The 24,549-nt window shown below is 55.8% G+C and overlaps 1 protein-coding gene across 12 annotated transcripts in view; it reads left to right on the forward strand.

Moving 5' to 3' along the window:
- Positions 1–24,320, forward strand: part of PXK (PX domain containing serine/threonine kinase like) — a 51,069-nt gene extending 26,749 nt beyond the window's left edge. For 4 of the 12 annotated variants that reach the window (XM_044659333.1, XM_044659461.1, XM_044659508.1 and 1 more), the window contains 11 exons: positions 455–559; positions 1,233–1,334; positions 3,335–3,496; positions 3,849–3,966; positions 5,023–5,101; positions 7,256–7,304; positions 8,132–8,209; positions 10,932–11,018; positions 12,110–12,179; positions 14,506–14,568; positions 23,349–24,320. In XM_044659333.1, coding sequence (XP_044515268.1) covers positions 455–559; positions 1,233–1,334; positions 3,335–3,496; positions 3,849–3,966; positions 5,023–5,101; positions 7,256–7,304; positions 8,132–8,209; positions 10,932–11,018; positions 12,110–12,179; positions 14,506–14,568; positions 23,349–23,560 — 1,125 coding nt within the window. In that variant the 3' untranslated portion in view covers positions 23,561–24,320. Of the gene's footprint in view, positions 1–454; positions 560–1,232; positions 1,335–3,334; positions 3,497–3,848; positions 3,967–5,022; positions 5,102–7,255; positions 7,305–8,131; positions 8,210–10,931; positions 11,019–12,109; positions 12,180–14,505; positions 14,569–21,941; positions 21,972–23,348 lie in introns of all 12 variants that reach the window. The other 8 variants (XM_044659403.1, XM_044659560.1, XM_044659610.1 and 5 more) reach the window with 3 other exon arrangements.
- The last annotated feature ends 229 nt before the right edge of the window (positions 24,321–24,549 follow it).

The raw sequence follows: 24,549 nt of genomic DNA on the forward strand, positions 1-24,549 counted from the left end.
CCGGCTCCCCTGAGCCCCGAGACACTGATGTGGCTGTGCCCTCCCCCTGCAGGCTGACCTGGGCCCGGACAAGTACCTGGCAGACAAGGACTTCCAATGGCTCATCCGGCTCCTGCCCTCCTGCTCGGTGAGGGGCTCCCCCGGCCTCGGCCACCCCCGCCTCCCCTCCCCGCCCCCAGCCCCGGCCCCCCTGCCTGGGCAGAAACCAGGCCGAGAGGAGAGGAGCTGCGGCCGGCTGGCCTGGAAGGCCCGAGCTGTGCCTGTCTGAGCCCTCCGAGGGGCTCCCCTGGCAGCGCCCCGTCTGCCCAGACCGATCGGGGCTCGTCTCTGCCCGTCTCTCCCCCACCCCTGGCACACGCAGTTGGCCGCTGGTGCCTGGAGGGGGCAGGCCTGGTGCCGGCGCCGACCACTAGGTGGACCCGGAAGCCCTCTGACGCGCTCTTTGCCCCAGCAGCACCCCCACATCTACCGGGTCACCTTTGCCACGGCCAGCGAGTCGTCCGCTCTGGTCATTCGGACGTTCAATGAAAGGGGAACCCTGAAGGACCTCATCTACAAGGTAGGCAGTACGCGCGGACAGGGGCTCAGAAAGGCAGCCCGGAAGGTCCTGGATTCAAATCCTGGTCCTGCCACAGCCACATGACCCTTTGGGGCAGTTTTCTCATCTGTAAAATGGGGATCCTCCCACCCTCTTTGCCGGGTTCTGGTGAGGATCCTGTGAGGGATGTAGCAGGCCCCGGGGCATGGGGGGCTCATTGCTGCCCCCCGAGGCTGGCCTTCTGTCCAGTGTCTGACTGACCCTCGCAGGAGAAGTGGGCGGCTCTGGACCGTCTGCTGGGCAGCGCAGGGCCCGGAACTCTTGATTTCAATGTAGAAAAGCCAAGAGTTGGGGCAGCTGGGGGGCTCCTGGATAGAGCCAGGCTCAGAGATGGGAGGGTCTGGGTTCTAGTCTAGCTGCGTGAACCTGGGCAAGCCACTGAGCCCCGAGGCCCAGCCTGACCACTGCACAGGAGAGCTGAGCCGAGGCCCCCCACTCGGCGACAGAGCGCCCCTGAACCCCAAAGAAGCCCAGGAAAGCCCCAGAAACTAGCCATCCGCCGAGGGAAAGGGCTTCCAGCCTCTCCTTCTGGAGGCTCCAGAGCCGCCCAGCGCTGCCCCTCGGAGGCCCGGCTGGCCATGGGAGGCTGCCCTGGCCGGCCGGAGGTTGTAGCGTCTCTTTGGTGTTCTCCAAGGCAAAGCCCAAAGAGCCCTTCCTGAGGAAGTACTGCAGCCCGCGGAAGGCGCAGGGCCTCGAGCTGGCGCACATCAAGGCCTTCGGACGGCAGATCCTGGAGGTGAGCAGAGCTGGGGGGGGCCGGAGGCCAGGCTGGGGGTGGGGGGGCTGCTTGTGCCCAGGAGATGAGCCCTCTTGGAGGCTTCCCGTGTGTGTAAGTGTGCACATGTGTGTGCGTGCATACTCACATGAGTGTATTTTAACTTGCTTAAGAACTTCATCACAAGTCTGGATCGGATGGCTCGGCGTCTCACAGGGCAGAGAGGGAAGGGAAGGACATTGAGAATTTGGCTCAAATGTTTAAAAAAAGGATATTTCAAAAATGTTTTTTCATGGGGGCAGCTGGGTAGCTCAGTGGATGGAGAGCCAAACCTAGAGACAGGAGGTCCTGGGTTCAAATCCGGCCTCAGACACTTGCCAGCTGTGTGACCCTGGGCAAGTCACTTAACCCCCATTGCCCACCCTTACCCCTCTTCTGCCTTGGAGTCAATACTGACTCTAAGATGGAAGGTGAGGGTTTTATTTATTTAAAAAAAAAAAAGTTTTTTCATACCATTGAGGTCAAAAGTAAAATATATATATTTTTAAACCCTTAACTTCTGTGTATTGGCTCCTTGGTAGAAGAGTGGTAAGGGTGGGCCATGGGGGTCAAGTGACTTGCCCAGGGTCACACCGCTGGGAAGTGGCTGAGGCCAGATTTGAACCCAGGACCTCCTGTCTCTAGGCCTGACTCTCCATCCACTGAGCTACCCAGCTGCCCCGTAAAATACTATTTTTAAAAATGGAGACATTTTAAATGTCTGGGTGCTTCCACACGGGCATGTGTGGACACTCGCCTCAGTGAGCATTTTTTGTCCACCCCGATGGTGCTCCCTTCCCATCCGCTTCCGGGGCCTCTCCATGGTCTGTGAAAATGTTGTCTGCTTCCTCCTGCTGACCGGAGGCTCCTTGGGCCTGGCCGAGCCTCCCTTAAACCCCAGCTTGCTTCTTGGTGGGAAATGTTCCCCGAGGGCCGGTGCTGCGGAGTTTCCGGCCTGGCCCCGGGCATCGAGGGGCGTCTCCCCCTGGGCTCGGCCCTAGTTTTCGGTGGCTTTCCTGGAGCAACACCAAGAGAGCCCGCGAGGAAGCGGACTTTGCAGGCGGTGACTGACTCTCAGACAGGAGGGCGCGCTGTGGATTGGCCTGCGCAGCCAGCGGCTTCCGGTGTGGGGAGGCGGAAACCCCGTGCAGGAGCCGCCGGCCTGTCCGCGAAGGAGCCAGATTTACCTCCTGGTGGCGGCCTGGATTTTCTCCGCGTTGCCACGTTCCGGCCCTCGTCGGCTCAGGCCACACACCACCTGCCCAGGGAGGGACCCGTCCAGCCCCGGCTCGCATCCCCGGCCTGTCTTGCTCCAGTTTTCGTTTCCACCATTAAAGTCGGCATCTTCAGCTCCCCAATGGCCAGTCCCAGGAAGAGGCCGTCCGTCCCCCTCAGAGGAGGCCTCCGTGGCTTCTCTTCGAGGGAGCTGACCCAGACTGTCGAGATGGTGTTCCGGGAGGCCACACGGAGACTTGTAGAAGCCTCTGGCTCCCCTCCCCCACAGCAGCCTTTCCTCGGCACAGGCCCCCAGGCGGGCTCCCCGGAGGCCCAGAACACTCCGACTGTCGAAGAAAAATTGTTGTAGTGAGGAAAGCGGAAGCTCCCTGCGGGGCGGGACGGGACAGCAGGCGGGGGAGCCTCATGGTCAGCACCGGAAGGGCTCTTCCCACACAGCCTGGAGGGCTTCTCTGTCCCTTCAGAGCAGACCCAAAGGGAAGAGGAGCCCTCAGGGAGGAGGAGGAGGCGGAGGGCGGCTGCCTTCTAAGGCCGGGAGGGGGATTGGGGGTGGCTCTGCGGGCTTTGCCGGTGTTGGACAGCCCGCTTCGGAGCTCTCTGAGCTCCTTCTGCCGCTGTGTCACTGGAGGCGGCGGGAGGGTGTTCCGGGTGCGCCGGGCTGCTTCTGGAGAGCGCGAATGTGCCGCCTGGAGCCGCGCTCCGTGCCGCGGGAGGTGACCCGGGGCCGGCTTGTCTTGCGCTTGCAGGCACTCAAGTTCCTCCATGAGAAGGGCTTCCCCTACGGCCACCTTCACTCAGCCAACGTGATGCTGGAGGGAGACACGTGCCGGCTGCTGGACCTCGAGAACTCCCTGCTGGGCCTCCCCTCCTTCTACCGAGCCTACTTCTCGCAGTTTAGGAAGATCAACGTAAGTGCCCGCGGGAAGGGGAGGGGCCTTCGGAGTGGGCGGGGCCTCCTCCCGGTGGGGCGGGGCGCTGGGGCCTGTTTGGGGAACACAACACGGGCCCTTTTGGCCCCCCCAGTCTGAGTCTGGCCCGGCTGGACGCCGTGAGGAGCTCCGACTCTTCTTGGTGACTGTCCTCACGCATCCATCGAGCGAAGGCCTTGGCCAGGGCTGGAGACCAGAACAGCCGGTCAGGAGCCCGGGCCCGCCTCTTTGCCCGCCTCCTTCCCCCGCCACAGAATCCGGGCTAAAGACCTGCGTGGAGGCTGCTCAGGGGCATTTGGCCCAAATGCGGCTCTGTCTTGTCTCCCCGCAGACCTTGGAGAGTGTGGACGTGCACTGCTTCGGACACCTGCTGTACGAGATGACGTATGGGCGGCCCCCCGACGCCGTGCCGGTGGACACGTTCCCTCCCGGCCCCTCCGAGGCCGTGGGTCAGTGGGGGGTGGGGGTGGGGGCGGGGCTCCTTCTGCTTTGCCCACGCCCCCCTGCAGAGTCTGGGCTTCTGGGCCTGGGCCCATGGCTGCCACTGTTGGGGTGTCCCCTGACTAGGCCAAGGAAGATGGGAGACTCTGCTCCCTCGCCAAAAGGCCAGGCCACAACTTGAAATAGTGCCAGTTTGGGGAGCCACCTGGCCCGTCGGATGGCAGGGACGGAGGCTTAGAGCCTCCTGGACCAGAGGGGACCCAGCGTGTGCCGGCTCTGCTGCTGAAGCTCGCTGCATTCACCCCCACTCCCTCTCCCTCCTCAGTGTTCTTCTCTGAAAAATGGGGCTGTTCAGCCAACCCGAAGCCCCGTAGACAGTTCTACTCTGCCAGGCCCTGCCCTGCCCTGCCTCAGCCACCTTAGAATTCAGCCAAGGGAAATGCCCCCCCCCTCCCCCCGCCTCCCCCTGTCTGTCCTCCTGTTCATATAGCTGCCCCTCTGTGTTTCTGCCTCTTGTTTATTCTTCTTTCTGTCTGTCCATTTGTGGTTTGTTTCCTATCAATACACTATCTGTTGTCTCTCTGTCTCTCCATCTCTCTGTCTCTGTCTCTCCTGCTGCAAAGTTGAAATCAGAAGGTTTGGGGGGTTGGGGGTTATCCAGAGAAACTTTCCTATAGAGGGTGGAATTTGGGGTGAGCCTTGAAGGATACCAACAATGGTCCGTGGTGTGCTCACCTTAGGGGAAGCTCTAATGGCTGCTCTTGGGTTTCTGGGTCCCCCTCCCGCTCCTGGGCCTCTTTTGTGTTGCCTTTGAGGAAGGCTGCTGGGTCCCCAGGATCTCCAGGTCAAAACTGGATTGGGTTTTCTCCGCCTTAAGAATGCCTATCTTCTTGGGGGCCCCTTGAGAGCTCTCGCCTGCCGCATGAGGTACTGCCTCACACCCGCAGCCCGTGGTCGCCCCCCTGCGTGCTCCGAGGCTGCTAAAGTGCCCCTCCCAGCTGGCCCATGGAAGGGGGGGGAAGAGCCGCTGCACCATCGAGGCTCACAGGCGCCTCTCTTTACAGTGTCTGTGCTAGAGGCTGTGCTGTCTCAGGAAGCCTGCAAGAATGGTGTGCCCAGCGTCTCCCGCCTCCTGCAAATGCCGTAAGTGCCGGGGCGACTGGGAGCCTTTGGGGGGGCCCTTCCTCGCAGGGTGACCCTGGCTGAGTCACTGCCTCCTGCCTCAGAGCCAAAACCCACACTCAACTCCAGGGTGGCCATGTAAAAGGGAAAAAGGGTTTTTTTTTGTTTGTTATATTAATATTTAAAGGTCTGGTTGCCAAGAATTGAAATAATCTCAATTCTAAAATGATTTTAGTAATTTATTTACAAAATATAAGAGAGAGTGGAAATAGAGAGATGAGAAGAGGATAGAGTAAGAGATCTAGCTTAAAGAGCTAGACGACGTACTCAGTCCTTGGCTTGACTCTGGCAGGGCTCCAGAGGCCCAGCAGGAGAGCCTAAAAGTCAATTAACAAGGGATTTAGCCACGAGGCCTCCTCCAATCCAGGGCCCCTCTGGAGGCTGGTACCTCCAGGGAGGCTGAGGTAGTTAGCCTTCTTCACTCGCCACGTGTAGTTCTAAGAGAGAGATTTAAGAGCCGTCTCACCACGTCCAGAGAGCCAGAGCTCCTTCAGGTCCAAGACACGAACAAGAAGCAGAGCTACAAGAAGTTGTCACTACCTTTTAAAGGCAGTTCTTTTGTCACTTCCTGTGCCTTCCTCCTCGGTTACGTGTCCAATCACAACAGACGCTTTGCTTAGGACTGTCCAGGGGGCAGTCAGTGTGTTCTGATTCGTCACCCACTTTTGCACACTTTTTGTAAGTGGGTTACAGACTCCCCCACTTGTGAATTAAGTGAGGTTATTTACACTTTTGGTGATTAAATCTAAAGATGGGCAGGCCAGATTGAATTTCATTATCACAGCCAGGAGGAGTGCAAAAGGTGGCCCTCTCCCCCCTCTCTCCTGCCCTTCCTCCCTCCCTAAGCAATGAGAGAAAACCGGGCGGCCTCGGCCCATCACAGCTCCCTTTGCCCATCTCTGGAGCCCCGGCTGGCAGCATGGTGCCCGGCACGCAGTCCTGGCCATGGCCTTGGCAGGCTCTGTGCTTGTTGGGGGGAGGGGAGGGCGGAGCAGCTCCAGGGGGTGGGGGTGGGCATGGGCGGGGATAACTGGGTTCAGGGACCAAATGGCTGGTTTTCAAGCCTTCTGAACTCAAAGCAGCCTCATGTAGGGACTTGACCTTCCGGGACGCTCTTTGTTCACTCCAGCACTCCCAAGCTCCCTCCCAAGCCATGTTCTCTCTGGTGGCTGATCTCAAAGACCAAAGCCAGCTGTTCTCCCTTCATGTAACCTTGAGCTGCCCCGGGTGCAGCTAGTTTAAAGAATAATTGAAGGAGACCCCTGGCTTTCATTGAGTCATGTTGGCCCAGTGTACACAGCTGCCCAAAGGCAGGCCTCTGGGCCTAGGAAGAAATGGGGAGAGCCCACGGGTGCCCCCCTACCCCAGGAGGGGGTGTTGCTGCCTTCTGGATGCTCCCACCCGGGGTAGGCTGAGTCCTCCCCTTGTTTTTACTAACTGTCCTTCGAAGAGGAGAGAGCCGGCAGCCACCCTGGGGGAGGCGTCCCTCTGCTTTTGTCTGAGGAGGGGTGCCGCGTTTGCCACTGTGGTCAGGGAGCTCCTGCGGCCTTTCTTCTTGATCCACCTCATGGGAAGTGGGGCCAGGATGGTGCAGACGCTCCTTCCAATCACTGCCTGTGTCGGGCCAGGAGGGGGCCTTGAACCCCACAAATGGGGAGGCCCTGGGTGGGGCAGTTGTGGAAGGCCAGAATGGGGAGATCCAGGATCCAGGGAAGCATTGGGGGCTTTATGAAGCGGCGCCTTGGGACCCAACAGGGAGAGCTGAATGTGGGCCCAGAATGGGTGGGGGGAGGCAAGAGGGGTCTGCAGGCAGCCCTGCGTGAAGCCGAAGGGAAGGACGCCGGGGTGGCGCGCTGTGGGGCCAGAGGGCCGGGCCTGGTGTCAGGACAGCCCAGCCGGGTCATCCAGGGCTGGTCCCTGACCTCCCACCTCCACTGACTGCCCCGCAGAGCCGGGGGCTCTCTGCGCCGGTGGGGGCCATCCATCCCCGCGGAGCTCCACACTAGGAGATCCCGGCCCAAAGCAAGAAGCCGGGAGAGGCTCCAGGCACGCTCTCGTCTGCTCGCTTGTGAGTCGGTGACTGCCTTTAAAAGGAGGCTCGTTTTGTCTCCGCAGGTTGTTCAGTGACGTTTTCTTAACCAGTGCTGAGAAGCCACAATTTAAGGTAAAGCGGGGCTCGGGGGCTGCCTGGCTTGGCTCTGATTTGGGACCCAAACAGAGAACATGAGGGTGGTGGTGATGGCTGGAGAGGCCTCCGGGGAGTCCTTTAAGGAAGCCCCCAAAGTTAGGATCTTCATATTCAAAAGTCAAAAGAAGATTTTCAAGTCACATTTTCTCCAGGGGGTCCCCTCAGGAGTTCCACAAACTCTTGCCTAGCAAATCAGCCCCCCTGCTTCTGTGCCGTGCTTCACCCCAGGGTCTCCCCAGCCGGCCCTCAGCCCTCGCAGGCACGCAGGCAGCCCAAAGATGCTTCGATGCATTTCTGAGGCCATTGACTTTGATTAGAGCTCAGCGTGTTCGCTGCCTGATTCTTGGGCTCTGTCTCTGGTTCTGAGCCGGTGCTGGAGGGTCTCCAAAGGCCCTTCCCGGGCCAAGCCTGCGAGCTCAGCCTGTGCTCGATGTGCTTGAGACGCTGGGCTTGTGCTCACGCTCCGGGCGAGGACGTCTGTGAGGAGGGAAATGACTGGTCATGGCCCGATCAGGGGTCAGCGAGGCTGAGTGAGCTCGTGCTCGGGCCCCACACCTCACAGCGACTTGGGGCACAGCCGGGGCGGGGGGGGGGGGAACCTCTGATGGCCCGTCCTTCCTGCGAGTCTCTGCCAATGTGGGTGCGGGACTGGTCGGGCTAGGGCTAGTGTGGACAGGTTCTTCGTCCTCCCGGTTCTGGTGGCTGCTTTGTTCTGAGCCCACCCCTGGGCCTGGGAAGGAGCCGCCATTCTGGATCCCCCCTTAGCGCTCATCGGGGCCTCCTCTCTTTCCTTCTCTGACCAGATCCCCACAAAGCTAAAAGAGGCATTGAAGATCGCCAAAGAATGCATAGAGAAGAGGCTCGTTGAAGAGCAGAAACTGGTAAATGGCTCCTGTTTTCTGTGTTTTCCATTGTGCTCCTCGTGGCAGGGATATAGCCAGTGGGGGATGGCTGGAATGGAGGGCCAGCCGTGTCTGTAGCCGCCCAGTGCCTTCAAGATGGATGGATCGGTGGGTGGACAGACAGGTGGATGGGTAGGTGGACAGACACACGGATGGGTAGATGGATGGATGGATGGGTGGGTGGATGGATGGACCATTAAGTGCTTACTCTCTCCTAGAGGCCTCGCTGTGATCTGGGGATACAAAAACAAGTCAGTGAGCCGCCCTGGCCTCAAGTACTTGACGTTTGAATGAAAGAAAAAGGCACCCAAAGGGGAAGGCTGTGGGCTAGGGGTGTCTCATGGAGGCAGGGCTGCCGCTTAGGGAAGTGGAGAAGGAATAGAATATTGTCATGAAGGGAGCATGATCTGGGCTCCCCATGAATGTGTGCTCCAGGCCAGGGGCTCATCAGTCAGCAGCAAGGGCTCCTCTAGGGCCGGAGGGTGCTCGGAGAGAGCTTTAGGGTGACGGGGAGGATCGGGAGAGTGTCCAGACGGCATGTCCCTCCTGGAGAAGAGGAGCACAGCCAAGGCAGATGAGGAGAGACGAGCCCGTTCGTGCATCCAGGCCGCATGTAGCCAACGAACACAAAATGCTTTCTCGGTGCTAAGCCAGGCACTAGTCCATCCCAGCCTGGTCTCACAGTCCAGCAGGCGGAAACGGCTTCCCCACAAAGGGCTCAGACGCCACGTGAGAGCAGAGAGGCCCAGGCCGAGGTTCCAGGAGTCTCGGGCGTTAAAAGGACCCCCTCAAGACCCAGCCTGGGGGCCCAGGAGGAGGCCGTGCGTGGCCCAGAGTCAACGGGCAAGCAGACATTTCTCTGGAAACAGGCTCGCCTCCCTTTTTGGTGGTGTCCTGCCTTGGGCCGAGCAGCAAGGAAACCCATTCTATTGACATGGCTCTGTCTCAGGAGTTTTCCCACCCAATCTTTCTGACTCCTTTGGGGGTCTGCGGCCTTCCACGTTCACCCCATCTAAACGTACGTCAGAATGAGAAACGTGGAGCACGGCGGAGGAGTGGAAGCTGGAGACGCCAGGGAGGGAAGCGGCAGCCATTTGTCAGCCAGTGTCACCCAGGGACGAGCAGATCAGAAAGGAAACGGCCCCACCAGGTTTTCCCTACGTGCTGCCTGCCAGCCTCGCCGGCCAGCTTGTACACCACACGCGCACACACGCAAACACACACACCTGCACAGACAAACACATATGCACTATAAGGGGGGAAAAAGGTTTTTTTTTTTTTTTGGTAGAATATATTAAAAGGTGGTTGCCAGAGGATTGAACAATTATCAATCCTCAATTAAGAATAATCTCAAGTCAAAATTGACTTTATGGAAGTTATTTACCATTGAGAAGAGGTAGAAGAAATAAGGAAATAAGAATCTAACCCAGGAGGTAAATGACTACAATCCTCTAATTAATCCAGGTAGATCTAATTAACCCTCAGCGAGAGTCAGAGGGCCAGAGCAAAGCTTCCTTCACAGTCTATTAAAGGGAAGTTCCTGAAGAGAAGTTCAGGAAGATCCAGTCAGTCTTTACACTCACACACGTGGACAAGAAGACATTGAGGCTGTCACCAGGGTCTCGGCGTTCTAGCCAGCACTGCTCCACGGACCGGAAGAGCTCCTTCACCGGCCGCCCTCTTCACCAGAAGCCCCTCAGCTGACCGAGGAGCTCTTTTAAAGGGGTCACTTATGCGTCCCTTCCTGTGCCGCCTCCCTAGTTCGTGTGTCCAGTCACAACAGACACTTCTCATAGGACGCCTACGGGGCAGTTGCCCACTCCAGCACACGTGGGTTAGGACCGCCCAGAATTGGGGGCGCTCTCACCTTTGGGGATTAAGTCCAGTCACAGCACAGGTAGGCACAGGCAGACCCTTGCACAGACACGCATGTGCACACACACGCTGTTATCCAGGCTGGTGTGGCGCTTCTGTGAAAGGGGCCCGACAAGCTGGCCAGACCCCAGATGGTGAATGGATCAGGCTGAGTGAGGGCAGGGCTGCTGGGCAGCCACCAAAGGGTGCTGGTACCCAGCACTGACCCCGCAAGCAGTGCCCAAGCCCGAGTGACCGGGGAGAGGCCATGTGTTTGCTCGGCTGGGGGCTGGGTTGGAGGAGGAAGCTTTGCAGTGAGGGTCGGCCTTGGTGTTGGTTTGGATAACGCCGAGCGGCTGCGATTCTGCGCGTCTCCGTCCCTTTGGCAGGACTGATTCTCTGGCTCTTGGAATGAATCATCTTCCCTTGACCTAAGTTTCAAAGGGTTTAATGCTCTCAGGCGCAGGGGTCAGACTCGGGGGAGGAAGGTGTCAGGGAGGCCGTGCTAAGCCCGTGGGAGTTAGATCCGCCTAATCAATAAGTGACCAGTTGGCAGCCGGCTGGAGAGGCTTCTCTCTCCCGGACCTGGTCAGACTGGCCGTGCGGGGCCTGACCCACCATAACGTCCCTCCTGCCCGGTGGTGTCCTGTGGCTCGTAGAGCACGAGGTGGCGGCCCGGGGAGTCTCCCAGGTCGGGGGGGCGGGCCGCTTCTCTCGAGGCCGGCCTTTCTCCAATGCCAGCGAGGGCTTCCTGGGCTTCTGGGAGCAGGATGGGCCGCCGCAGGGCCTGGCCGGGGAGTCCCTCTGGTTCCGGACAGGCCCGATGCCTGGGGTGGTTCTTTTCCAGATTCACCAGCATCGCAGACTGACGAGAGCCAAGTCTCACCATGGCTCCGAGGAGGAGCGGAGGAGGAGGAAGATCCTGGCCCGGAAGGTGAGGAGGCTGGCTCGGGGGGGCACGTGGCTGGCCGGCGGCTCCTCTTCGCGCCCGGCCTTGGCCGGGTAGGGGCCGCCTCCTGAGCCCACACAGGCACGTTCAGCCTTCAGCCTGGAGCTCGGGGTGACTTTGCTCTGGCCCATCTCGCTCTCCCCCTGCGAGCCTCATCCGTACTTGCCACTGAACCATGGAGGATGCATGACAGTGCTGTGTGGGGGTAGCTGGGGGACTCGGGGTGGAGAGCCGGGCCCAGACGAGAGGTCCTGGGTTCGGATCTGGCCTCGGAGGACCCTGGGCCAGTCCCTTCCCCCCCCCCCCCCCCGTGGCCCAGCCCCGAGCGTCCCTCTGCCTTGGAGCCGAAGCCCAGGATGCCTCTGAGACGGAGGGAAAGAACAGATGGCGAATGGGACATCAGATCTCATTCCCATGGATGCCCGTGGACGTAGCCATGCGTGGACTTCCGCGTGCATAGAAGCACGGGCACAGAGCAGACTTTCCTATGTATCGTGCAGGATTTGGAAGCCGGCCTGGCCTCCAGCCCTGCCTTGGCACCTCATGGGTCACTCAGCCGGGCAGGAATTGCTCCTCTGAGCCCGTCTGCTGCTCCCTAAAAACAGTGGTTTGGGTTCGAGCATGGTTTCTTGATTGCCCGCGCCGGGCATGGGTGCCTGTAACGGGCCCGTTGGGCAACCAATTTAGTCTGAAAAATAAGTCTCGCCCCATCCTGGTATCATCCTGTGAGCAGGTTCCAAGGCAGAAGGGGGTGAAGGGACTGGCCCAGGGTCCCACGGCTAGGAGGTGTCTGAGGTCAGACTTGAAATCAGGACCTCCCCCCTCCAGGCCTGGCTCTCCCTCCACTGAGCCCCCAATTAGCCTTCGAGTCGGTGTTAAGGACATAAAGTAAAAGGCCCAGGATCACAAGGGAAACGGTTCTGTTGGAACACACACGTGTTGGCACGGATGTCATCTGCACACCAGACACACTTTTAAAAGGAGATTCACAGCCCTCGGTTGGGAACCCCCAAATGAGATGATCGAATCCTCTCTTCTTTCCCATCTCCCTCTAACTCCCTTCTTTTGTCTTGAAGAAATCGAAGCGCTCCACATTTGAGAGCAGCGAAGAGCACTCGGCCAAGTACAGCAACTCCAACAACTCAGGTAACTGAAGGCCCGAGAGCGTCCGTTGGGCCTTTTTTTTACATCATCGAAGGGACATTCTACCTGTCTGAACAGTGAATCCACAAGGGGGCAGCGAGGTGGCTCCATGGATGGAGAGTCAGGCCTAGAAGGGAACTCCTGGGTTCAAACCTCTTCCTAGCCAGGTGACCCTGGGCAAGTCCCTTCACCCCACCAGCCTAGCCTTGGGACCAGAGCACAGTATTGGTATGGAGATGGAAGGGAAGGCCAGGCTGATCAGCAGAAAGTAGTCCCTTCTAAGAGGCTTATGGCCCTCTGTGAGGACAAACCACAACTGAAGCCCAGGAAGAGGTGGGACGATGGAGGGAGACTGAAGAGAGGGGGGACATGTGGATTGTGTGGGTGCAACAAGAAGCAGCATGAGGCGCCTTGAAATGATTCAGACAGACAGTCAGACGGAGGACTAGACCAGGGCCCGGCTGAGTTCTATGCTGGATGATCCTCCCCCCCAACAAGCAGGGGTTTACTCTCCCGTCGAGTGCCAGGCAAGAAAGCACCTCCTGGCTGCAGGCGGCCTGATCCTGCTTGTGCTGCCTGCGTCCCTCCCAAGGCTGGCAGGCCTAAGGACGGGGCCTCGCAGGGTCAGGTTCACGCAGGGGCGCTGTGCTCAGGGCCACACTCGCCCGTCCCATCTGTTTGGTGTCGCCTCAGGAAGAGCAAACACCTACAAGGGCTGGGCTCCTTGCACAAAATCGGGTGGATGGACAGAGCCAGCGGTGGGTGGATGGATGGACAGAGTGGGAGTAGATGGATGGATGGATGGATGGATGGATGGATGGATGGATGGATGGATGGTGAATTAAGTATCTAAATGATACAAGGGTGGTATTGGGGATTTTAGATGGTCAAAGAATGATTGTTAAGACCAGTCATCAGAAGGATTTCAGGGTTTGGGAAGGCAACAGGATAAAGCTTACAGGAATACCAAGAAGCTAAACTAAAGAATATAAATAAAGCTCCCCACCAAGTCTAGTTATCTTCGGACAGTTGGTATCTGCACTATCAGTGACTTCTCCACCGGAAAGTCCCAGTTCCTACAGTATATACACTTCACTAACCAAATTCCCCCTTAAGTGGTGACTAGAGATGGTAAGGTTGGAAGGTGAGCAGGGCCAGAACTAAGGGAGAAGGTCCCCCTGGCAGATGGCTTTAGGTGTCTTTTGCAGCTCTGTTGCAAAACTAGCAACAGCTACACACACAGGAACCCAGGAACAAGTAGTTGGCTCAGAAGGACAGCCACAAAGAGGGAGAACTAGTCAAAGTCACCAGGTCCACCCAAGGAGTTCAGACAAACTCAACCTCTCCAGCTTTCAACTGTTCCCAGAAGTAACTCCGTCATTCCCCAGAATCCTGGAATCTTTCTGCTTCTGCCTTCTCAGCAGCTCCTGCTCCTGCTCTTTCCTTATTTCCTTATAACAATGGACACGGATGGGTAGAGGGACAGATGGATAGGTGACTGACCGAATGATAGAGTGAATGAAGGAGAAATCCTTGTTAAGCAGGATTCCGGATCCAAATATTTTCTGACCTCTATCACCATTGAGCAGAGAGAATATATAATCCTCATTCATTTTCTTGGTTAATGCTGAATTTTCAACTCTCATTTTTGTAAACCCTGACCTTCCCTCTCAGAACTGAAACTGTGTATTGGTTCCAAGGCAGAGGAGCAGTAGGGCTAGACAATGGAGGTTAAGTGACTTGCCCAGGGTCACACAGTTAGGAAGTATCTGAAGTCAGATTTGAGCCCAAGGCCTCCTGCCTCTCAAACCACTGAGCCACCTACCTACCCCTCAACATTAATTTAAAAAATAATTTGTGTTCTAAATTATCTCTATCCCTTCTTCCCTTCCCCCTTCCTTAAGATGGCAAGCAATCTGATGCTGGTTATACATGTGTAGTCATGTAAATTTTAGTCATTTTGAGGAAGATAACAAAACAAAAAAGACAAGAAAGAAAGTGAAACATAGTACTCTGCTTTTAGACTCTTCTTTCTCTGGAGATGGATTATATTTTTCATCAAATGTTGAATTTCCAATCTTCTCTTTTTTTAAAAAAAAACTCTTACCTTCCATCTCAGAATCAATATGTTCTAAGGCAGAAGAGTAGTAAGGGCTAGACAATGGGGGTTAAGTGACTTGCCCAGGGTCACACAGCTGGGAAGTGTCTGAGGCCAGATTTGAACCCAGGACCTCCCGTCTCTAGGCCTGGCTCTCCATCCTCTGAGCCACCAGCTGAGCTGCCCCCTCCAATCTTCTTTCATTAATGGGAGACTTTATTTTTGTCTTAGCAGGATCTGGGGCGAGTTCTCCACTGACATCACCGTCATCTCCAACTCCCCCCTCGACAGCAGGTGAGTGAGGCTTGTCAAACATGTTGGTTCAGCTATTGATCCACAACAGTGACCCAATCACAGTAGCTGCGCTGGCGGAGGGGCCACTGGGCCGACTCTCGGGCATTCTTCCCCGAGTTCGGGCATCCTTAGAAGGACGGGCCGGTGCAGGAGAGACCTGGGCCTGGGAGGGCAGCTCGTTCGGCCCCTCAAGACCCTGTAACGGGGCAGCAGCTGGCGATGACCAGCCGCAGGCCGTGTCCTGTGTCAGTCCATGATGCGAGCCTGCCTGACCCAGGCTTTGGCTCCGTCTCCTCTTCGTTCCCTGGCCCTGAGACCCCGAATGCCGGTTCTAAATACGGCCCCTGTTTTATTCCTGCTCCGCGTGGCCTGTGTTCATGGCCGTTCATGTGCTCGTGGCTCGCACTTAGAGCTGGAAGGACTTGTCGGCCTCTTCTCGGCCCGGCGCCTCGAGGAGCTCCAGCTTTGGGCCCGGCTGGGCTTGGGGGATGGCAGCCCTTCTGAGCAAGAGCAGAGCCGGGCCAGCAGCCCAGGAGCCCCCCAGGAGGAGGCCGCCAAGATCCGAGAAGGGGGGCTCCCACCAGCCGGCCTTTAGACACCGAGTGCTAGTTATGGCATGTGGGGACTGCTGTGGGGCTCCGTGGGTGGAGAGCCAGGCCTGGAGACCGAGGTCCTGGGTTCCAATCTGGCCTCGGACACTTCCTGGCTGGGTGACTCTGGCAGTCACTTGCCCTGGTGGCCTGCCCTGACAGCTTCTGCTGTAGACTAAAACAGTGTTGATTCTGAGGCGAAGGGGAGGTTTAAGAGCAATAGAGGAAGAGGCAGACAGACAGAGGGATGGGGGTGGGTCCTTTCATTCTCTCCCTCCCCCATCACAGCCGAGGCCGCCATCAATTAAGGCTCTTTGGGGGCTGGGCTCCATGTGGGGAGGGGGAGGCTCTGTCCTGGCTTGGGGTGTCTCCTCTCAGACCCTGCAGGGCGAGGTGGGGCAGGGCCTGGAGAGCACGTGATCAGACACGTGACAGATGCACCACATGATCCGAAGGACAGCCAGGGGGAACAGTGACAGTGAAGCTCTGGAATAGAGCTGGCCCAGAGGGAGGTTCTGAGTTCCAGTCATTCTGGGTTCCAGACTGGCCTCAGACTCCCCAGTGGGGTGACCCTGGGCCAGTCACTTCCCCCCATGGCCCAACCCCGAGCGCTCTCGTGCCTTGGAGCGGCTGCTCCATGCTGATTCTGAGATGGCAGATTTTAAATGAAAAAAGAGAATGGCCGCCGCGTTGAGGCGGGCAGACCTTATTTTCACCTGCGCAGGAAGGTCTCAGACGGTGCACATGGAGGATCTCCTCCAAGTCTTTGAGCTTAATGCTGCCATGGGACGTCTTGGACCCCCGGATCATCTTCTAGGACCCCCTCCCAGGCAGCATCCCTAGAGGTTAGAGAGGAGCCGCAGCCCCGGTCACCAGCCTGGGCGGCTTTGGCCACAGCCCCGCCCGCTGCTTCCTGGGCCTCAGTCTTCTCATCTGTGAAATGCACGGGTTGTGCTCGGCCTCGACTTTCAGACCCCAAGACGGCATTTTGGAAATACATGAATTCTGGCCTGCAGCCGCACTTGTTCCGAAGAGGAGAGTGGAATGTCTGCGAGATGAGGATTGCCTCAGCTGCTTCCCAGAGTCTCTCCTTTATCCCATGAAGTAGTACTAGAGGCCAGGCTGAGGCTGGAGGCCAGAGGCTGACCTGCTTGTTCTTTAGCTTCTCATTCAGAGCACAGCGGCTGGCTGGTCCTGGGCCTCCCGCTGCTCCCTCTTGGCCCCGGGATTCAATTCCATTGCTGGGTCTGGCCTCTGGTTCCTGCCAAATGTGCCATTTCTAGCCTGTGACATTCTTCCCTCTCTGCCTTTGCCTGGGCTGTGCCTGCAGCCTGAAACACCTTCCCTGCCTGAGAGGACATCCGGCTGCCTTCAAGACTCAATGCAGGTGCCCTGGCTGACCATCGCTGGTGTCTCTGTGACACACGGGGTCCTGGAAGCAGGGGAGGAAACAGGCAGACAGAAGTCAAATGACTTGCCCAGGGTCTCCAGGCCCGGCTCTCCATCCTCCACTCTGCCCCACTGCCCTCGTGTGGTTGGTTTCGTTTTGTTCCCAAAGGAAGAATCAACAAAACTGGACAAATCTGCAGGGTCTGAGCAGAATCCAGAGAGCCAAGAGCCCGAGACCAGACCAGGGAGCTACGGGACAAGCAGAACCTGGACGCGAGCACTTTAATGGCTGACCCAGCACAGCCGCACCCGTCTGGGCCTCTGGGCAGCCACCCCCACCTCCCCCCACGCGCCGGCCCCCATCCCACTCCTTCTGCCCTCGCATCCACGGCCCCTCGGGTGTCCCTGCACTGGCCAACAGGGACCAGATGTGTAGACCTTCGGCCACCAAAGCGTTCTCTGAGAGAACCCAAGCCCCGGAGGTAGCGGGATGTCGTCCAGGCCCTGGACTCATCTGAGACCCGAACCTTGGCTCAGCCTCTGCTTCTAAAGAGCCCCAAACAGCCCACCCTACCCCGGGCACCCCGGCGGGCTGCAGGCAGGTGGGAAGAGCTGGGACGTTTGCCTGCTTCCCTGAAACGCGTCTGTGCAGGGTGGGGGGCTCCCCCAGTGTCCTGACCCTGGGGGCACTGTCGGGGTCAGGTTCTCCCCTTTGTGAGGGCGCTGGAGGACCAGAGTGGGCTTTGAGGAAGGCTGAGGGAGCTTCTGGGCTCGAGCCCCAAACCAGGCCTAGGATGCCCCCTTGCAAAGATGGCTCCGGGCCATGTTTAATAGCTGAAGCTCTCAGGCTTGTGAAGGCAAGTTTTCGCTTCGGACACTTGTGATCCGTTAGAAGGGGCAGAATGGAGAGGGGGGGGAGGCTCGACTGTCTGGGAACCCCTAATTCTTTCCCTTTTTCTCTGTCCTCATCGGTCTCTTCCTGCTGCCTCTAACGTGCGTGAATGGCTATAACCTCCCAATAATGACTTGTGTCCTCTCTCTCTCTCTCTCTCTCTCTCTCTCTCTCTCTCTCTCTCTCTCTCTCCTGGTTTCCATAGAGCATGCGCCATTTTGAAGGTGAATTTTCGGTAAAGTAAACGGTGATGTTTTTCTCTCACTTTAAAGATGCTTCATTTCTTTCTTTCTATTTTTTTAAATTAAATCCTCACTTTCCGTCCTGGAGTCAATACTGTGTATTGGCTCCAAGGCAGAAGAGTGGTAAGGGCTAGACAATGGGGGTTAAGTGACTTGCCCAGGGTTACACAGCTGGGAAGTGTCTGAGGCCGGATTTGAACCCAGGACCTCCTGTCTCTAGGCCTGGCTCTCAATCCACTGAGCTACCCAGCTGCCCCCAAGATGCTTCATTCTGTGTGAGAAATGTAACCTTGTTTTCCTGAATTGCTTCCCTACTGAGCAAGATGAAGAGCAGGAAAAGTGATTAGAAGGCAGTTCTTTGGCTGGGAAAGTCCACTGAAATAGAGCATCTTTAAAAATAAGAATTATACCACTAAGGAACCTCATTTGTATTCATTCCATCCTCATGACACACCTTAAAAAGTTTCCATTTTCACTCTGACGGTCATTTTAAAAGACGTAAAACCCTCCATCGGCGGCCAGTCGTCAGCCAGGGAGCTGCTGTGCTCTGGAGGGCCTCAGCTAAATGGATGGCCATCCTTGAATGGGCCCAAGGAAATGTTCTGCCCCAGTTTGCTCGGCTGTCCTCAGTACTGCACTGAGATGGCCTGCCGTGGGGCAAGCGGGTCCACAGTCTCATTAGAGCATTTCTTAGCATTTTCCAGATTTCTCATGAAACGGCAAACCTCCTTCTGCCCTCCTGTTCTCATCTCTGCCAGGATATCAGATTAACTCCCATCTGACCTCTTCCAAAAGAGACCTGGGGGTGGAGGAGGGGATTCTTGCTGCCAGTGGCCAGAGGAGCGGACCGAGCAAGGGGCAGAGATTTTGAGAAACAAGGACTGTCGGGGAGAAGGAGGAAATGATGACGGGCTGGGACGTTGGGGGCCTGAGGAGGTCACGTACGACATAGGCGGCTCAATTCCTTCCTTTATCTTGTCTCTGTGGGATAGGAGAATGGAACCCAAATCCAGGGGGATCCCAGCAATGGGGGGATCCCTGGCCTCTAGTCGGTGGTGAAAATGGAGAGTTGCTGGTCATCATTTTCCATCAGTCATTCTTTCATGTTCCTTAGCAGTTAATCGCCCTGGAAGGGCTTTAGAATTTGGCCTAAATTGGAAGCTTTGCTGAGTGTATGTTTAGAATGCTTGTACGGGGTCCTAGAGGGGAATGTGGATGGGGGCCACCCAGGAGATCTGGGCACGGGGCTGCCCCCACAGCCAGTGGCTTCCTTAGCAGTCTCTCTCTCGCTAGCTCTCTAAACCCTCACCTCACACAATTTTTAAGAGTGTAAAGGGTCAGGAAATATATGAACACCTGAAAAGAGAAGAAACAAGAATAGGAATAATATATACTATGATTACATTAAAAAAATAACAGGCACAAAATCAAGAGAAAAAAGTATCCAAGTAAAAAAAATCCAAAGGGAACTCCAAAGCAGAGGATGTTTATGTTAGCATGCATATATAATTCACATATTTTTAAACAAATTGTAAACAATGTGAAGATTGTGGTTTGGCATATAATTTTTTTTTGCATGTGTCTTAGAGTCAATACTAAGTATTGCTTCCAAGGCAGAAGAGCGATAAGGGATAGGCAATGGGGGTGAAGTGACTTGCCCAGGGTCACACAACTAGGAGGAGGTCCATCTCTAGGCCTGTCTATCCACTGAGCCACCCAGCTGTCCCTATAGTCACTCCCAAGGTGGATGTGTAAGTGCAGGATGGAGACAGATATCTGAGTGAATTCAGTGAATCTAAAGTTTCCAACAGTGACCTAGAGAGGAAAGCTATATCTGAATGTAATTTATTCTTACAACAGCCTCCCCCTGCTGAAAAAAGTCACGTTGAAATGATGCCGCCATTGCCAGGAAAGGAGCGCTGCGCCCTTTGTGGTACTTCCTACTTTTCAGTACTTTTTGGCAGGCTGAGTTTTAGTTTATAGAATTTGCTGACATTTTTTGTACATGGCAGACACAGCCAAACAAACTCAGTTGTGGAGGATATTCCCTGAAAAAGCCAGTTTCTTGACTGCTGAAAGGAAGGCGAGCCACAGCCTTGAACTCTGACAGGGTGGACCGAGGGTCGGCCCTCGATGGGCCACCTCTGGCGGTTTGGGTGTTGCTCATTAGGCTCCGCTTTCCCTCCTCATTGCGTCTGGCTCCCTGTTAAGTCAGGCATGGCCAGCTGTAGGTCAGAGTGGATGTGAGAGTCCAAAGGGCTAAAGAGAAATCAGAAGACACTCGGGCAGGGATCCCAACTTGGCTTCTTTTCACTCGGGATCTTCAGGGGCTCTGGAGATGGGAGTGGTTCTGGTTCTCCTTTTCATCTCAGGATCCTGCTTTGTGCTTGAGATTTTCCTGGCAAAGGAAGGCCTCCCACCCCGGTAGTCTTCCCTCCTGAACCCTGTCCAGATGCTCTGACTGTTGTCACTTAGATCAGGCCCAGGGTGATTTCCTTGGAGAAAGCTGAAGCTCCTTAGAACTACTTCACTGGCCTTACCATCCTTTCCTTGGGGCCCTCCCCTGTCCCCTTGTGGTCAAGGTGATTATGCCAGGCAGGAGCATAATAAAAAAAATAATAATAAAGTACTTTTTTCTTTTAATGCTCCTTTAAAAAAATGCTCCATAGTATTTTTAGAAAACTTCGAACCAGGGGCAGCTATGTTTCTCAGTGGCTAGAGAGCCAGAGCCTAGAGACAGGTGGTTCTGGGTTCAGACCCGACTTCAAACACTTCCTAGCCGTGTCACTTAGCCCTTACTACTCTTCTGGCTTGGAATCAATACACAGTAGACTCTAAGACAGAAGGTACAGGTTTTTAAAAAAGAAAACTTAGAACCATTTCTTTTGCTCTCATTCTCCATGATATTCTCCTTTGGTCTGGGCCTGGTACCCTGACCTGCTCTGCCGTGCCAACCATCATGGATGTGCCCATGGGTGAGTGGCAGATGGCCCAGGCTCAAATGTTGGCTTTGCCTCTTACTGGCCAGGTGACCTCAGGCAAATTGCTTGGTCTCTCTGGGCCCCCTCCCCTTCTGCAGAAGGAGGATGATCTTGATGACCTTTGAGGTTGCTCCCAACTCTATCTGCAGGCTTTGTGTGATTGAATCAGTACAGATAAACAGTTCAAGGCTCAGAGCCTTTTGTCACAAGTGGAATTTCCTGGGCCTGTGCCTGTTTCCCTAAAAGGAGCCCTTTTAAGTTGGCAGCCTTGGCCAGCAATGGGGCCAGTGGCCAGGGAGCAACAACCAAACACCCCTGAGAGTCTGGTACAGACTAAGATTGCTTGGGCCATAGACACGTTTCCCAGGGCCTCTGTGGGTCCTAAACCTGCAGAAGGTTGGGGAGGGCCCCAAGAGGCCTGTCAGGCTGCCAGATAGGACCTGAACCATGAAGGGCTGCTCTTCCTCCACCAGCAAACATCTCCATAATGGCCTCCTGGCAGTGGAAGATGGAGGAAATGCCTGTGGGATCTGCTGGGCCTTCTCTCTCCCCTCCCTTCAAATTGACTCATAGATTGGTTTGCTGGCTTTTATTTGGGTCCAGATTTGCATTTTCGCTGGGGCAGGATCCCCATTAGGGATGTAGCTGAGCAGCTCCCTCTTACAGGAGAGAAGCTCAGAGTTCTCAGAGTTTAGCTAACTTGCCCAGGGCTGCAGGGAGGAAGGGAATGACTGTGAGCCTGTGCTCTCCAGGCCCAGGTAGGCTGGGCATTCTTGTCTAGTAACCCTCTGACATCCAGGAGGTCCCAAAGCTGGGCTGCAGCAGTAAGAGTTCAGAGCTGTCAGCACCCTGTATAAGGGGGGGTAACTCATCAGTCACTCACCTGTTAGCTAGAAACAGGAGCATCGCCAAGCATTATCATCACACAGAGACAGAGATGGATCAGGCACTGCAAAGCCTGGAGGGGACAAAGAGACGCCAAAGAGCCTCTGCTCTTGAGGAGTTCACAACCCAGTGAAGAAGGCAGCAAACACACTTTGTACAGGATAAAGGGGAAGTGATGAACAGAAAGAAGGCCCTGGAATTAAGTGTGGGTGGGTGGGTGAGGGTTTAGTTTGATATTAAAGGAAGCCAGGAAAGTCAGCAGGGGAAGAGAGTGGGAGGGAGAGAGGGTGAGGACATTTAAGTCCTTCCTTTGTGCTGGACACTGTCCTAAAGGATGGAGATCCAGATACAAGTAAGCAAGAAGGTACATTCATGTGTAATTCTTTAATTTCAGCTGTGTTGTGGGTAAATGAAGTTATAGAAGGTGAGTGCTTGCCAGTCGTGACATCAGCTGTGGCCCCTGCATGCCGTAGCCTTGTCTGCCCTTTCCCCTGTGGTCCTCATGTCCATGTAGTCTGTGATCACACTCGGGGTCCTTCATTACTGTTGGGTCTCAGCTGCCATCTTGCAGGGACCTGCAGGATCCCCCTCCAGAGTCAGTGCTTGCATTGTCAGCTTCCTTGCACTTTACATCCATGTGTGCACTGAGGACAGCTTAACCCCCAGCATCCCTGAATCTGGCCCAGCCTGTGGGCTTTGCTGGGGGTTTTCCTGCATTTCTTCCAATTTTGTCCTGAGCAGGAAAAGATGGAGAGGATGTGGCAGGAGCCCCTCTCGGCCCCCTCATTCACCCACCATTTGGGTTGAAGGTCAGCGTCTCTGGCAAAGGAAGGGCAGAGCCCCTCATCCTGCCAGTTTCCCTTAAGGAAGCCAAAGCACCATTTGGCCTTCTGGGCTTGAGGCAGGGTTCCTTATTAGACTTAGGTTGCTTAATTATGGGGGTAGTTTTGGGATCTTTTTTTTTTTTCAGGGTAAGAGGGAGAAAAAATAACAGTCATTGACAAATAGTTTTTGATGCAGCAAACTGTCCCCTTTCCTCCAGAACGACAAAGGGGTGTGATGCCTGGCGGGTCAGCTCCTGGCTGAGCATGCAGAGTGGCTCGGCCCTGTTTAGGGCATTTTTCTCACCCTTGTATTGGGGGGGCTTCTCAGAAGCTGCAGGTCTCTGGCCTGCCTCCCTCATCCCCCAACAAAGCTGCCCCCATCAGTGCCTTCTTAGACCCCAGACTGATGTCACGTGTCCTAAAATCATCATCAAAATCATTTGTGTTGTGCCTTAATGTGTACAAGAATCTGGGAGGATAGTGATGATAGTGTCATCCCCATTTTACCTATGAGGAAACTGAGGCAGGCCGGCTTGCCCAGGATGACATAGCTAGTAAGTACCCAAGGCTGGATTTCAGCACATTGAGGCCCTCCAGGGCCCAGTAGCCATGTGGAGACCTCTGGCTGGACTGTTTGGCAGAGGCATTGAAGGCTGTAAAAGAGGGAGGCTTGGAGTGGCTTGCACTGTTTGACCATCCTGGCCCGTTTCCTCATCTGTAAAATGACGGGTTCGGACTGGTGGCCCAGAAGGCCCTCTGGCTCTGGGTCCGTGGCCTGTGACTGAGTTGTGTGTGTGCATGCCCATTGGTGTACGCATGGACAGATGGGTGGACGTGTGCCCCTTCCCTGGACCTGTGACACCTTGGGGAGGTGGAGGGCCTTGCCTAGGGTCGCCCCATCAGGATGGGGCCGAGGCAGGACTTGAACTCGGGTCTTCTTGCCTGTGGTATTGACTGTCGTTTCTTCACCTCCTCAGGTACATCGACGGTACCGCCTCCACCTGCACCTCCCCCTCCGCCCGGGGCTCCGCCGCCTCCTCCCCTGGATGTGCCAACACCTCCGCTCTGCCCGCCTCCATCTGTGAACGGCACCAGCCGAGGAGCCTTACTCAGCTCCATTCAGAATTTCCAGAAAGGTACTTTGAAGCGAGCCGAAACCTGTGACCACAGTGCCCCGAGGATCTACTGACGCCCTTCCTGCTGGCCGCCACACCTCCGCACTGAGTGACTGGGCAGCCTGCGGGGTGGCACCGTGCGGACGCCACCCAGGAGTCCTCCCGAGAGGGAGACGAGGCGGCCACCCGTCGTGTGAGGATGGCGGCCGGGCTTTTCTCTGGGCATCCTCGCAAGGAGTCAGCGTCGTCCTACAACTGAATCAGAAGCAGGCCAGCAGTGACAAGACTCGGACCATGGCAGCAAGCGAGAAAGCGTGCCCTGAATTCCATCCACCCCAAAGGCCTTCCTTCCCCTTCTCTTCCCTTCCCGCCCTTCCACAAGCGCACGGCCCGTGTGCAGAAGAGAAGCCGGGCTCCTCCTCGGCCCCGTCCTCTGCGAGTTGTGACGGGGGTCCAGGATTGTCCCAACAGCCCCTCGAGGCCCCCAGTGGCCACCTCCAAGAGAAGAGCAACGGGAGCCATCCACCAGGAACGCGGAGTGAGTCGAAGGGAGGGTTTCTTTCAATACACATTTAACATTGAAATGACGATCTTTGAAAAACTGAACATAAATTCTTAATGTTGTTGATTTGAAAAGATCCTTTATTTTATGATTTGCTTAAACCTTTAAACAAATTGCACTTTAAAGGATTATAGATAATCCATTTTGAATTCGAGTCTACATCAGTGTTTGTTACTATGCAGAGAGAATGTCATTGTGTATAAAGTTTCATGTAACCTGTGATATATATTCAGTTGTATTTTTTATTAAAATAATAAACCATGTCAAGAGAACTTGCCCGTACGAGACCCTCCCCCGTGCGGATCCTGGAAAGGCGGAGAGATTGGCGCAGTACTTTTTTCTAAATTTCAGTTTTCCCTGTTCATATCCCATTTCCTTGTCATTTCTTTATTCACAAGAGCTTCCTTTCCCCCCCAACAATGGCTCAGCCCTACCTGTCTGTCAGGCATTTCTGCAAAGGCCTGTTGTAGGGACCGAGTTGGCTTTTCTAACACACTCTTG

Source organism: Gracilinanus agilis, chromosome 1 (genome assembly GCF_016433145.1).
Source record: "Gracilinanus agilis isolate LMUSP501 chromosome 1, AgileGrace, whole genome shotgun sequence".
Lineage (NCBI taxonomy): Eukaryota > Metazoa > Chordata > Mammalia > Didelphimorphia > Didelphidae > Gracilinanus > Gracilinanus agilis.